This window comes from Gymnoscopelus braueri (genome assembly GCF_963280865.1).
Source record: "Gymnoscopelus braueri genome assembly, chromosome: 19".
Taxonomy (NCBI): Eukaryota; Metazoa; Chordata; class Actinopteri; order Myctophiformes; family Myctophidae; genus Gymnoscopelus; species Gymnoscopelus braueri.
The window spans coordinates 41277921-41293369 of NC_137621.1; the positions used below are offsets into that span (position 1 = coordinate 41277921).

Below are 15449 nucleotides of genomic sequence, written 5' to 3' on the forward strand. Positions count from 1 at the left end.
ACTGCGATTTACATGTAGTTTAGGCTTTACATATATTTTACATAACAACAAATAACCATGCATGCGTCTCTGAAGTTGAGTGCCGTGAGCCTGGCTCTGTCATTTGAATGCTTGTAGGACAACCGTCATTGGCAAAAGACAAAGCTGGTGACAGGCTCTATGCACAGCCGCCATATTGGAAAGAAATAGGGCCTCTTCATACTTCCTTCACAGGTGTTACCAATGATACTAATGAAGGCTCTGTTCCATTCTGCTCAAACAGAGTCAGGGTGCTGATGTTGTCCATGTTGGCTCACTGGAAACACTCTGCTACACCAGTGGGTCTCAAAGTGTGGTCCAGGGACCCTCATGGTTCCTTGAGGGAGTTCCAAATGGACCCTTACGGGTGTGTAACTGAGTACACTTTCAGAGTTATGGGGGTACTTTAAATCGAAAGGTTTGAGAACCACTGTGCTAAATGGAACAGAGCCACTAAATGGAACAGAGCCTTCATTAGTATCATTGGTAACACCTGTTAAGTTTGGGTGGGAACCCCTATTTGTAACTATACCTTTCAAGACGGGAACCCCTTTTGGGGTTCCTGTTGCTATGTACATTATATAGCAACATATATTGTTTTTAATGTTTTAATACATATTTGAAGTTTTTCAGAAAACTTAGGTCAGGATTTAGAAGGCGTTTTTAGAATCGGCCTCAGGTCTAAACGGGGCCCAATTTCTTTCCATTATGGCTGCCGTGCATAGAGCCTTTGGTCAGCGAGAGAGAGAGAGACACTGTAGTACAGGTTATCGCACACCATATAACATGTATTCTAAGAGACTAGCCGAAGCATTTGGAGTTTCCTGCCCAACCAAAACGAGGGCCCCGTTCCTGGTTGCTGGCAGCCAGTGAGAAACCATACATTATTACATGTCTGAGGTTTGGCCATTGAGGTTCACTGTGTGCGAGTGGGATTTGTAGGCTACACTTTTTAGACGTTTCAGAACGCACACGAAGCAGCTCGCTCTCTGCAAGCCATTGTTAAACAAAATTGAGGTGTAATTTAAGCAAAATAGAAAATGGAGTTCACAGAGAGTCCGTGTGCGATAAGCACACCTTCATCCTCCTCTCTGTACCGTTACAGTACAGTAAAAATCACAAACATACATACACACACACCCACACACACCCCCCCCCACACACCCCCCCCCCCCACACACACACACACACACACACACACACACACACACACACACACACACACACACACACACACACACACACACACACACACACACACACACACACACACACACACACACACACACACACACACACACACACACACACACACACCTCTCCAAGCATGACATTATGCTAGTGAGCACTACAGTTTCCCATTGGCAAAGGCTCCCTCTTGAAATTGAGGGATGAAGGTCTTGAAGTATGCCCTGGGAGAGAGACAGAGAAACAGAGAGAGAGAAAAAAAGAGAGAGGGAGAGACACTGAATAATAATTAAAATATAACTCAACTGTTTCTAAGCATATATTAAAGGTTCTATGACATTCATTTTCACTTTTCATGTTTTTTTGGGTGGGTTTTATGACCTCAATTAGACCAACAAAAAAAACTGAACTTTGAACATTCAGTGAATTTTCTGTGGTCTGGGGTTTTCTGAATAATTGGGCTGAAAAGTAATCTGTGATTGGCCCCTGGACTTTGGGGGGGGGGGGGGGGGAGCAGAGGCGATGGTTGACAGTCAAAATCCCTCAACAGCGACACTCGCAGGCAAATATTTATTTTTTCATTGCAGTTGAAAAGGCTTTAGAAATCAGAGAGAAAAAATCCTGCCATGGATCACTGGAGTGGATTTTTCAGTTAAAATTTTAATTCACGTTTGAAGGACCATGATAAATACTTTTAATGTGTTGCAATAACTGAATGTCATGAAACCTTTAACCACTTAAACACTACACTTCATTGACTGGTATCCCTCAGGGGTCTATACTTGGCCATCTCCTTTTCCCCCTCGACACGGTCACAAGGTGTCTAAACGCAACTAATGCCACGTTGTGTGCTCCCCCCCCCCCACAGAACGTTCATTTAGCCATGCCCATGGATTAGCATGGACAGTAAAAGTGCAGATAGAGCCACAATGCAGATGAACCACGTTCACACAAACATCTCCTGTTCTACATCTCTCTCTCTCTCTCTCTCTCTCTCTCTCTCTCTCTATCCCTGAGATATGATGTTGATGTATGATGTTTTTTGACCCAAATGTTAATGGTCTCTTCGCGGGCAGACTACTGATCATTCCCACCAAGTTTCATGACAATCCGAACATCTGTTCAGGTTAATTGAAAGCACCACAGATGTTCTTTGCAACTTCCGCAGGACAACCGCTGAAATAGAGCTATCTTTACAAAACCGTAACCCTGAATGTTAATGGTGACACGACGTTTTAGAGCAGTGTTTCTCAACCTTTTCTGGACCAGGGGCCCACTTCAAAATCTTGCAAAGTGTTCGCGGCCCACCCATCTTGACCACTTGTGTTAAGTGGTCAGATGGGTGGGGGGCACGCTCCGGTGCTAAACGTCCACTTACTTGGCCCTCTTGGCCATTTCGTTGCCGTCCCAGCGCGGGCTGTAGGGGTACGACTTCTGCACCTGCGAGTACAGCTGACCGCTGCTGGTGAAGTGGTACACCGACTGAAAGGTCAGCGTGGGCTGGTCCCTGGGGAAGTACAGTGGGAGGTCCACTGACGGAAGGGAGAGATTGTTTCAGTGTTAGTTATTCACTTGTTTTCAGCGTTAGTTATTCACTTGTTTTCAGTGTTAGTTATTCACTTGTTTTCAGTGTTAGTTATTCACTTGTTTTCAGTGTTAGTGATGTAATGTAATGTAATGTTGCTGTTCTGCGACTTGTTATGTGCTATATGTTATACTTTGGCATTGGAATTGAGAGAGAGAGAGAGAGAGAGAGAGAGAGAGAGAGAGAGAGAGAGAGAGAGAGAGAGCAACATAATAATGAAAATGAAAGCAAGGCAGCAGATATAATCTGGGCAGATCAATGAAACTGAAAGTTTGTGCAAATGTTTTGAATGTGCGGAAGAGAAAGAGAGAAAGTTCGAGTGTGTGTGTGTGTGTTATTCTGAGACTAATACGTACCATGGACTAGAAAGCAAAAGTCTTTCCACATGAGTAGAAGGGTGAGCTTTGTGAATCCCTCTGCATCATACTCCACCACCCCCCTGAAAACAGCACACGCACGCGCGCACGCACACACACACACACACACACACACACACACACACACACACACACACACACACACACACACACACACACACACACACACACACACACACACACACACACACACACACACACACACACACACACACACACACACACACACACACACAGCTAGGTGTCATTTCACATCAACATAGACACATACAAGGGATAGAGAAATTGTGTCCTGTCCACTTTGGCGTATACACACAGTGATAGTCAAACTGTATGGCAGGATAACATTTATGTATTTTTGTGTTCCCTCAGTGGAGAACAAAGTCCTTGCTGGTCGACTCACATTCCAAAGTGGCTGAGGAAGGCTGCAATGTACTCTCTCCTCTTGTGATAGCCCTGGATGACGTACTGCACCTGGACAGAACCAAACCAAACAGAGAGGTGGTGTGGTTTAAGACTTTTAAGGGTCCGATACCGATCACCGATTTTGGAGAGTCCTAGGCAAGGCTAACGCAAGGCAAGTTTATTTGTATAGCAAATTTCAACGATAAGGCCATTCAATGTGCTTTACATAAACATTAAGCAAAGGAAACACATTATAAAAGCACATTTGAATTCAGTAAAAAGTAAGGAAAAACTAAACAAAGTTAAACACCGAGCAAAAAACACAATATAATAAAAAGGGCTTTTGAATACACTGAAAACAAAAGAAGTAAACATAACACACACACACACACACACACTCTTATGTACTCTCATGTACAAACATCCAACACGGGTTAGTGCGTGTTGCCAGGTATGATTATCCATTATCTTTAAGTCCTAAAAAAAGAGAAGCTGGAGGCCCGCTCGACCACTGAGCGTCCTGGGCAGGTGAGAAGGCCTCTGGTCATCTCTCTAGACAGCCAGCCGGCCAGCCAGCCAGCCAGCCTTCACCGTGAAGGTGACCGGCTACATTCACCTAGCCTAGAACACACTATAGCAGGATGCTGATACGGCATGGCAGCAGGGCCGTGCCAGGGAAACCCAGAAATATCCAAACCACCGACTAAAGTATACAGTAGTTGCACCTCGACATTCAGAATACCAGCGATCTATTGAAACCATTTAAACGAGTGGGCATGGTGAGCAATGTGCAGCCATGTGGAAATCCTACCCCCAATCATGCACAATTGTGGGAATTTCCCGTGGGTTGTGTGAAATCAGGCCTCCACTAGGTTCAATTGCAAATTAAGACCGAAACGACATGGAATGGTGTGTTTGGGAAAGCATGCAGGTCTCATACCCTTGTCGAGAGTTTTTGTACCACAGCGTTGCGCTTCAATCATGCAAGCTTTCACAAGTCTGAATTCCTGGGGGAGTGGCTATTAAGGAACGTCTCGACACACACACTGACATGCACTGCAGTGTTGTTTGTTGGTAAACTTGCTTCCAGGGATTGACTCCATGTAATTTGTATAACAGGCAGAGCCAAGACACATCGCTGTCAACCGCGCAATGTTTAGCGATGCTTAGAAAGCGGCATTAACTGCCATTTTCGCCGCGCACCGGCGTCGCGCGACAAAGTATAAATCGGGCTTCAGGGGGACAACGCGAACTCCTATCACCGACAGAGCAGGCAATTCTCTTTCTTTACCTACTCAACCTACGGTTGGGATTGCTCATTCCAACCACCTAGATTTATGAATGACGGCACTTTATGAAAGGAGAAAGTGGTAATCTCTGTTACACATATTTTGTGACTGGTCTCGTCTCCGCAAGGGCACTTAAACGTAGTGACACACACACACACACAGACACACACACACACACACACACACACACACACACACAGTGACTCAGTCTCCTTGTTTACATAGTACAGTAGGGGGGGGGACAATTTAGCTACCTGTAAGCAGCAGGTCCATATACTAAAGAGGCACTTGGGAGGTTTGTTTAGTCACTGTGACACAGTGTGTGTGTGTGTGTGTGTGTGTGTGTGTGTGTGTGTGTGTGTGTGTGTGTGTGTTTGCATGTAGTAAGGGAACTGTGGACCACTGAACTAATTTAACCACACCAAGTAAGGAAGTCGCATGCCCTTTTCATATCCTTTCTTCTTTTTTTTTTTTTTTGGGTGCTGTTTCTGAGCAGTTATTTCATATATTACTGTATACAGTGGAGAGAGAGACAGGAAACAAGGAGAGAGTGCAGGGGGAGTGACATGCAGCAAACGGTCCAGCCGGCCTGGGGAATTGAACCAGAGACTCGCTTGTCAGGCACGTGCCCAAAACACTCAGCTATTGGGTTTCCCCTATACTGTCCTATCCTATCCTATCCTATCCCCTCACTGTCAGTTACAGGGAACGGAGTCACTCTAATGGCTGCCTGGAAGTTTGAGCGATGAAAGATAGGAGAGCTTGTTCCACAGGTATTCAACCACCCGCACCTCCATTCCTTGTGTGTGTGTGTGTGTGTGCGCGTGCGTGCGCGCGCGTGTGTCCTCAGCAGTGTTGCCAGATTCTGTGAGAGAAACAAGCAACCAGGTCTAGGAAAACCAGCCCAAAAGAAGCGACTATGGGCCACATGAGCACTTTTAACATAATACATCAGCTATTTGAAAATAGCAGATCTACAAGCTCACAACACGTCGCGATGCGACGCGTTGTGAGCTTGTAGATCGGCTATTTTCAAATAAAATATTTGCGGGGAAATTATAATAAGCAGATCTGGCAACCTTGGCCCTCAGGGAGAGTGATGCAACACGGCCGGAAGTGCTTCCTGCTGTGCTAGTGAAGAAATCTCTTCTTTGTCACACTCGCCCACACCCTCTCCAAGGCTTCACAATTTCATCATGAGCGACTGCTAAATCAATGATGAAATGGTTTCTGACATATTTTCACATAAACTGTAAAACCTGTATTGGAAAAACATATCAAATATAAACTTAAAAGTTAATGATTCATTTGAGAGGACCTCGAGACCCTAAGCACGTTTGTTTTTGCATATAAATCTCCCAGCTGTTTGTGACAACCCCGGTGCTCACTGCACTGTTATGAGAATGCCAATGTCCTGGAGGAAACATCATAATCAGCCACTCTCTGCAAATAGTCACAGTACCGTGCTCCCAACAAACAAATATGTCTGGTATGTCAAATACTGGTGCATGTCCACTTCCTTCCCTCTTGTCGGACACTTAACTCTTCTCACCAATCAGCTAAAGTGGCTGTCAAAAAACAAACCAAGTATGTTACAGTATTGGTACTTTAAAAAAAAAACGTAAGTAAAGAAATGGGAGTACTTTTTCCCACCGCTGACAAAATGCCACTATAAGCAAAGCCCTCCTTCTCCTTTTGTCTGTGCGTGTGTGTGTGTGTGTGTGTGTGTGTGTGTGTGTGTGTGTGTGTGTGTGTGTGTGTGTGTGTGTGTGTGTGTTCCCAGGGCCAGGGCGCGGCCGCCGTTCTGACCGCGGCGCAGGTGAGCAGCCTTTGGCAGGAGATCTGGAGGAGTGGCACGTTCGGCTGCCAAAGGAGATTGTACACCACTGGTGTAAAGTAACTAAGTTACTCAAGCACTGCACTTAAGTACAATTTTTAGGCACTTTTTACTTTACCGGAGTATTGTCCAATTGTCTATACTTTTACTTACTACTCCACTACAACTCAGAGGCAAACGTTGAACTTTTACTCCACTACAATTATTTGAAGACTTTAATTACTAGTTACTTTGCAGATATAAATTATGATATTATGAAACATACATTAATCACTTTAGCCCTATTTTATACCTAGGCTATTTGAAAATAGCAGATCTACAAGCTCACAACGCGTCGCGATCTGCTATTTTCAAACATATTCACTTTTGGTACTTAACACATTGAATGCCAAAAACGGTCCGGACCGTTTTTGAGGGTCCAAACGAGAAGTGCCGAAAACGGTCCGGACCGTTTTTGACCCAATTCTATTTTTATACATGTGGGCCACGTGGGGCGCTAAAACGAAACTTTGACATCACCCAAGGAGTTTCTGAGAAGAAGAGGCTGGATCTGGCTCCATGTAAAAAATCCTTCCGGTCGGCTTTTTCAATGTTATCTCCTTGATTAAAAGCTTAATATCTCCATTTCTTTTTAATGTGGTGGAAACGAGCCGTTTTCGATCGGCGATCACGCTGCAATGGAGGGTCGCGTTGGAAATATTATTGTTCCAGGCGTTAGTCGGGACCCTCCGCCGTCTCGCACGCACGCTTTGTTTACATGCACTTCCTCGTCGGGGCTTCTCACAGCACGAAATGTATAACGCAAGTGGATGGAAGAAATGCTGGCACTCAACGTATAATATTTTAATAAACCTCTGGCACCCAATGTGTTAAAGTACATTTTGATACCAATACTTTTGTACTTTTACGCAAGTCTGTTTTGAATTCCGGACTTCCTCTGTTAACAGAGCACTTCTACATTGCAGTATCGATACTTTTACTTAAGTAAAACATTTGAGTACTTTTTTTCCCACCCCTGCCTCCTGCCTGCGTTCAGACGCTCATGAGGCTTTGGCGGGGGGTCAGGCAGGGACACCAGAGTGCCAACAGCAGGAGCCACAGCCAGCTGTGGCACAAATGCTCCAGCAAGGGGGAGGGGCAAGACGGAGGGGATGTGTGTGGCTCATGTGTTGCATGTGTGCAGGTACTGTATGGGTGAGGGGGATGGGGTGTGGGGGGGGATGGGCGACTCAAATCCACCGCCTGCATGCGTTCCCTCTCTCTCTACCTGTCAAAACTGCAGCAGTCCAATGCGGTGCTCATAGACGGCCCCGCGGAGGAGGTTATAGCCCGGTACGCCCACGTCTTGCGGATATGCTGGCGAACAGGGGGCACGTTTGTGAATGCGTGCGTGCGTGCGCGCGCGCACACACACAGCGCGCAATGGCTCGACAACAAAATGTTCTTGAGGGAATTCGAGCGTTGCCGTTATCAAGGCCAAGCTAAACTTGAGCACAACGTGAAACTTGAATTGTGCGACAACAGATGCGCACACCCCCACACACGGGGAGAGAGAGAGAGAGAGAGAGAGAGAGAGAGAGAGAGAGAGAGAAACACTGTGAGAATTGTTCTTACACAGTGTTACTTGCGGTAATAAAGAGCAGCTAGATATGAAAAAGAAGAAAACTAATAAATGGAGGAATGAACTGAAAGACCCTGACACGGAGGCAAACATCAACTCATCTGCAGAAAGAAATACACAACACAACACGCACGCACGCACGCACGCACGCACGCACGCACGCACGCACGCACACACACACACACACACACACACACACACACACACACACACACACACACACACACAGACACACAGACACACACACACACACACACACACACACACACACACACACACACACAATCAATGCAGCACAGAAAAGAATACAGGCTGTGGCTGGCGAGGAGTTTTCTTTTACCTTGTTGGTGAGCAGCGAGCACACTTGAGGGACGTAGTCAATGAGGCAGCCGCCACCGGGGAACGCTGGGATATGGAGTGCAGAGGAGCCTCCCAGTGCGCTGATGGAGCAAATAGGACGACCATGACATAAACAAACTAAAACATATACTCGATATATATTCATATATTCATGTGTCCTCTAAATCAGTTTTTAAACACCTATATTGCTACATGATTAGATTAGATTAGATGTCTTTATTATCCACAAGGGAAAATTGTTTTGCTCAGGTCAATGCATACATTCAAACAAGACATAAATATACAGCACAATTACAACAGCAAAGTACTTAAATTCTATAATAGATAAAATTCTAAATTTAAAAGAGATGTTCTCTCCACACTTGTGGAGCACCCAGCATGTGTTTGTATATGATTTCATGTGGGTGTGTGTATGTAAGTCCATGGAGCGATTAGCACAGAGTCCAGCTCATCCAGGTGCCTGCGTATTAGCAAGCAAGTCCAGTTCGAACAGGTGAGGTGGATCAGGACAGTGGTTCTCAAACGTTTTCATGTCAATGACGCCCAAAATGATATGTAATTGGCCGTGGACCCCATCTCAAAATATTTTGTTCCAAGGACCCCCCAGAAGCAAAGATTTGGGTTACAAATGTCGCTTTGAAAATATATATATTCAAAGATTTGCACACATTTTCAAGATTTTTCTAAAATAGCAGATCTACAAGCTTGTAGATCTGCTATTTTTTTAATAGCCAAAGAAATCTAGAAATGACACAGATGCGTTCCCGGTTAATGAAGGAACACTAAATAGGAAGTCATTCTGCACTGTGTGTGGGACACTGCTCTCTGGCCCTGTGTGAGTCGCAGGTCTTGTGGGGAACGACTGTGGGCTGTAGAGCGGACACAGGAAGCCAATACCCAACCTGCACATTAATCCCGGTTTATACATTGTTTGCGAGCCGGTGTCGCACACCAAAAATAGCTAATCTTCAAGCTCACGACGCGCCTGTGAGCTTGTAGATCACCTATTTTCGCCACGTGGCGCCGTTGCGCGACAAAAGTATAATAAATCTGACACAGGCAGCACACTTTGAAGGCCTTTAACAGGTGCAGGGGATATTGGTAATCAGCACAGGTGCAAATAATGTTCCTAATCAGTAGCTGCTCTTTCACCTAAAGACACTATTACACTTTTAGTTTGTCACTGTCCGTATACTAAGTTGCTTGGTAAAAAAACAAAAAAAAAACAGAGAGAAACTTGTGCCCTTGGCTTGTTCGTCTTTCCCTTCCATTCGCTCATTTATTCCTTTGACATCCTTTCCACTCCTGCAGCGTACAGTTAGCTGCGTTCGGTTGTCATTAGCGCGATGCCGGCTTAATCAGGAAAACGGCTGCTTCTCCGGCTCTTCAATGACTAACCGACCGAAGCAGTCGTTCCCTTGTATTTCCTCTGCTCTGGGGCAAAGAATGAATGAGGGATGAGGGGAAACCCAGGGGGGGAGGGCATATTAGAGGTATTTAGAACCTCTCCTCGGGCATTTTAATGCTCATTTTAAGGACCCTTTTTTATATGCTTCCCCACTCTATTTTTATCTCGCTCCTGGTCGCGGTGCTTACGCACGACGGTGACGCCGTGTTTAGGAGTGCTTTTTGTGTCATTTTAAATCGCAGCGTTGGAAGTGACTGCCGTTTACGAAGGCTAAGCAAGCAAGCATGCCTCGTGTAAATAGTGTGAATCATCGCAACATTATGTCGTAAGGTCAAAGGTCATACATATATGTTGTGGTGCGGCCCCTGGGGGCGGCCGTTTCTTACGCAGATGACACAGTGCATGATGTTGAAATAAACGGGGTCATTTGGTTGGGTGGATATGTACCGTACACATTTAAAGGTGAAACACAGCATTGAGTCAGAGCCATGATTCCTGCCGTATCCCTCAGCCAACCGGATTTAGAACGTCTTTCCACACCGCCACAGGAGGAAGTATTTGCTACTTCTTGTTTTCAAAAAGGCAGTCGGGTATTAACGCAGATGTTCCTGTTCGAAGGATTTACAGGATAACACAGGCGGTGCAGGGGAGTTGCTGACCACGATGAAAATGGAAAGGAAGGCCGCCGCACACTCGTAGCCATGATGCAAGAATCATTTAAGTAGTGCTAGCAACGTTTATCATGTTTAACCCATTAAGACCTGAGGCGATTCTTTAAAAAAAATCTAAATCCTAACAGTTTTTTGAAAAAAATATTAAAAATATTTTTTCGCGATTTTTCAAAAATAGCAGATCTGCAAGCTCGTAGCGCGGCACTCGGTGCCGCGCTATGAGCTTGTAGATCTGCTATTTTTGAATAGCCAAAGAAATCTAAAGTGACACAGATGCGTTCCAGGTATTAATGGGTTAAACACTTTCAACCTGGCTTCCCTAGCCTGGCCATGTCATTATAGGTGAACATTTTCAAAGACTTATTGCCCCAAAAATAATCCATCTCCAAGCTCCCAACAAAGTTGGCTATTTTAGCAGTTTTTGAAAATAGGGCTTCAAGGTGATAATAAAGGGATTTATAAAGTGATAGTGCTATAGCACTAAAACTAAATATCATTATATTTCAATAGTAATCATTAGCGTGTTTGGAACTGATAAACACTATAACATTTAAGCTAGTAAATAAAATTGGCTAAAAGAGCACGCTCTATACACTCTATAGCAATGATTACTATCATAATATAGAGAGCTTTAACCTTTTAACAAAAAACATTTTCGTTTTAACCAAAACAATATCATTTAAGTTACAGCAAACACCTTTTAAGTGGTTAAATGACACAGGTGGTGGGAGGAGCAGGGGTGTGGGGTGTGGGGGGTGTGGTACAGGATTGCATCATCTGCGGCATGGCCTCAAACCACGAAGGCTTTTGGGAAATTATGATGACCCGTCAGGGGTCAGCAAAACCATGAACTGGGCCGTGCCTCTGATGGGAAGGGGGGGCCGTCTAACACAGTGACTGGACTCTGTCTCAACTCTCTGCCCTGAGAGCAGCGTTGCCAGATTTTCCAAGAAAATAAGCAAAGCCAGGTCTACAAAAATAAGCCAGAAATAAGTGACTAGGCCGCAGATCACACACACACACACACGAAAATGTTAAGAGAACCACTCGTTTAAACAACATTAGGAAACAAGCCCAAAAAACGCAAACAATATTTACAAGTGACTTTATAGAAAAACAAGCCCAAAGTCACTTATAATAGGCAGACTTGGCAACACTGCCAGAGAGGTTTATCAGGAACAAGTACCTCTCCTCTGGGGGAGTTATAGTGTTAAAAAAAACTCCAATGTGTACGAGCTGGACGCTCCTCTGTTTCATTCGTCATCCTGGACGTTCCAGGGAAGTGTTCTTACTGACTTTGCTTCTGGGGATTCTACAAATGTCTTCTAAATCCTAACAGTGTTTTTGAAAACTGTTGCTATAATATCAGTGGTTCTCAAACTGTTTTCATATCAAGAACCCCCAAAATGATATGTATTTGGCCTCCAAAATATTTTGTTTCAGGGCCCCCTCAGAAGCAAATATTGGAGTTAAAGATTATCGCTTTAACCCATTAAGACCTGAGGTGATTCTTAAAAATGTTTTCTAAATCCTAACAGATTTTTGAAAAAAAACAAAAACATTTTTTTTCTCCAAAAATAGCAGATCTACAAGCTCATAGCGCAGCACTCGGTGCTGCGCTATGAGCTTGTATATCTGCTATTTTTGAATAGCCAAAGAATGTGCATCACGTTCACCCATCCACACACACATTCACTCACCGAAAAGCAGAGCAAAACCATGTAGTGCACCAACATGTTCAGTGTCTTGCTCGAGTACACTTCGACACTAACCCAGGGGGAACCGGGTATCGAACAGGGAATCTTCACATAGCCCAAGCAGCCTCTCCACCTCCTTGAGTTACTGCCACCCCCTTACATTTTGTACAATATCTCCATATTTAAACTATTTGTGTTTTTTTCGTAAAATTAGCGCCCTACTTGATCATACTACAGCGTCACACAAAAGCATCAAAAGTAGCAGATCTGCAAGCTCGAAGCTTGTAGATCTGCTACTTTTGCTATGGTTGAATTCGAATCCTGAAAAGTAACAGTTTTGGGCATATGAATAAAAATATGTCAGAGCTTTCCTCACAGAAAAGCCACGCAAACTGTCAGAAATCTGTTTGCCTTTCAAACAACCATTTTTTCTTTCTTTTTCAAGAGCACCAGAGCCACTATTCCAGCAGCACACTACAGTAAGCTTTGTGCTGATAATTACCATTAGACTGTGCATTTCTCTGTGCGTCAACAATGGTCGATTCAAAGTGGCTTATACAGCAGCGTGGAGAGGAGGCCTTTTCAAAAGTGGAAATCTAAATGATGCCCATCATCTACCCACCCACAGATCTAAGAATAGCCGCGGCGTATCATTCAGATGGAAATGCCGACAGAGAGACACACAAAACACAGACGTTTCGACGGTAAATTGATGCACTCATCACTCATTTCATGTCAGTGTGCGGACGCGGCGAACAAATGAAAGCAGCGCGCCGCATTTGTCATTCTAATGGCACGCTTTCGAAAAACACCCATTTGAATGTGGACCGATTATTAGTCACTGGGGCTCCTGATGTCTGCCGAGAAGGAAAAACATTTGAGGTTCGTCTGACATCGGTTGTTAACACGGCTGAAAGTGGACCAAACATCCGATGACCCCGGCCTTTGATCACACCGGCGGTCAAAAGCTATGAAATAAGACTTTTATATTTAGGCAAAATAAGTCAATTATGCAAAGGCGATGTGTGCGATGCGTTAGAACAAACCAGGGAAAACTGCGCTTGAGTTTAGTGTCAGATCCGGTCTCTCAAAGCCAGGCTGAGAGTGGAGATTAGCCCACACGTCTTAAAATGTGCAAGGCCACATTTTAGCAGATTATGACAGCCCACTGGGATAAAATGGGATTAAAACAATTAACAACCAATACCTGCATGTAAATATTGATCATATAAGTGATATGAAAACACCGAGCAGAGTGATTTGCAAACACAAACAAAAACATCAAAGAACGAACCTTGGTGGTTAGCAGTGGTGGGAAGTAACTAAGTACATTTACTTAAGTACAATTTTGAGTATTTACTTGAGTATTTCCAATTTCCAATACTTTTACTTCTACTCCACATCTCAGAGGCAAATATTGTACTTTTACTCCACTAAATGCATTTCAACCCTTTAGTTACTAGTTACTTTGCATATATAAATCATTACATTATAAAACATACATTAAACACTTTAGCCCTATTTTATACCTCGGCTGTTTGAAAATAGCCGATCTACAAGCTCTCAACGCAACGCGTTGTGAGCTTGTAGATCTGCTATTTTCAAACATTGCAGTACTTTTACTTTTGGTACTTTAAGTATATTTTTATGCCAATACTTTTACTCAAGTAACATTTTGAACACAGGCCTTTTACTTGTAACAGAGTATCTTTATATGGTGGTATTGCTACTACCTAAGTAAAATATCTGAGTACTTTTTCCACCACTGGTTAGACTTTTTATATGGTATTAGTAAAGTGAGAGTGATAGAGGAGGAGAGTGATAAGAGTGATACAACGCGTTTTAGAGGATATTTTGCACAGATATGAATACAGGTGTGCCTTGAGATTTTTACTTGCCCTTTGGTGTGACTTGGGAACAAAAGGTTTGTAAACAACTGATTTAAACCACAGGTTCCGAGGAAGGTTCTACCATGCTTCAGTGTTATTTATCATCGAGGGTAAATAGTTCCCTGTTAAATTAATCATTAACTTATGGGAGTGGTATTGTGGTGTAACTTCGAAATAATACAAATATTGTAGGGAAATAAAAAGGCTGGCAACCCTTCCGCAACCCACGAATGGGTCCCGGCCCACAGGGAAACACTTCTGTAGGACATATTTACAAAAGAGAGAGCACATGCAGACATGACACACACACACACACACACACACACACACACACACACACACACACACACACACACACACACACACACACACACACACACACACACACACACACACACACACACACACACACACACACACACGTGGAAAAAGTACTCCAATTTTTACTTAAGTAAAAGTACCAATACTGCAATATAAAAATACTCTGTTACAAGTTAAAAAAAAAATTGAAGAAAAATAATTCAAAATTTACTTGAGTAAAAGTACAAAAGCATTGGCATCAAAATGTACTTAAAGTATCAAAAGTAAAAGTACTAAATATTTGAAAATAGTAGATCTACAAGCTCACAATGTGTTGCGATGCGACGCGTTGTGAGCTTGTAGATCGGCTATTTTCAAATAGCCTATGTATACAATAGGGCTGAAGTGGTTAACTCTTTCAGTGCCAAGAGTATTTTCATAAAGTACTCCCCCAGTGCCAGCAATTTGCTTTTTTTTTTTTTTTGTAATTTTGTAATTTTTCATTCAAAAAAATGATCTGATCTGATCTGATTGGGGTTTTAAACCCATAATACAGTTCTACCAGTAGAGAGCAACAAATCGACACATTGATGACCCCGCTGGCTCACTCACCCCCTCCCAAACAGGCTCACGTCATATCCGGTCATAACCGGATGTTGACATTTTCGACAATCGTTGATTGGGCTAAATTACGATGCGATACACGACTACGATGACTGATCGTCACCCAGACCAAAGAGAGTAGACGTGGACCTCTCCGTTCGCTTTTTATACCGTGTGAAAAACCGTGACTTTCCCTATTCT

General features: G+C 43.7%; 1 protein-coding gene across 1 annotated transcript in view; it reads right to left on the bottom strand.

Moving 5' to 3' along the window:
• Window positions 1-1227: 1227 nt before the first annotated feature.
• Window positions 1228-15449, bottom strand: part of babam2 (BRISC and BRCA1 A complex member 2) — a 122765-nt gene continuing 108543 nt past the window's right edge. Inside the window, exons 8-12 of the mRNA XM_080414938.1 lie at window positions 8661-8760; window positions 3572-3642; window positions 3148-3230; window positions 2585-2738; window positions 1228-1430 (exon numbers count right to left, since the gene is read on the bottom strand). Of these exons, the coding sequence (XP_080271064.1) occupies window positions 1367-1430; window positions 2585-2738; window positions 3148-3230; window positions 3572-3642; window positions 8661-8760 (472 nt within the window). The 3' untranslated portion in view covers window positions 1228-1366. The remainder of the gene's footprint in view (window positions 1431-2584; window positions 2739-3147; window positions 3231-3571; window positions 3643-8660; window positions 8761-15449) is intronic.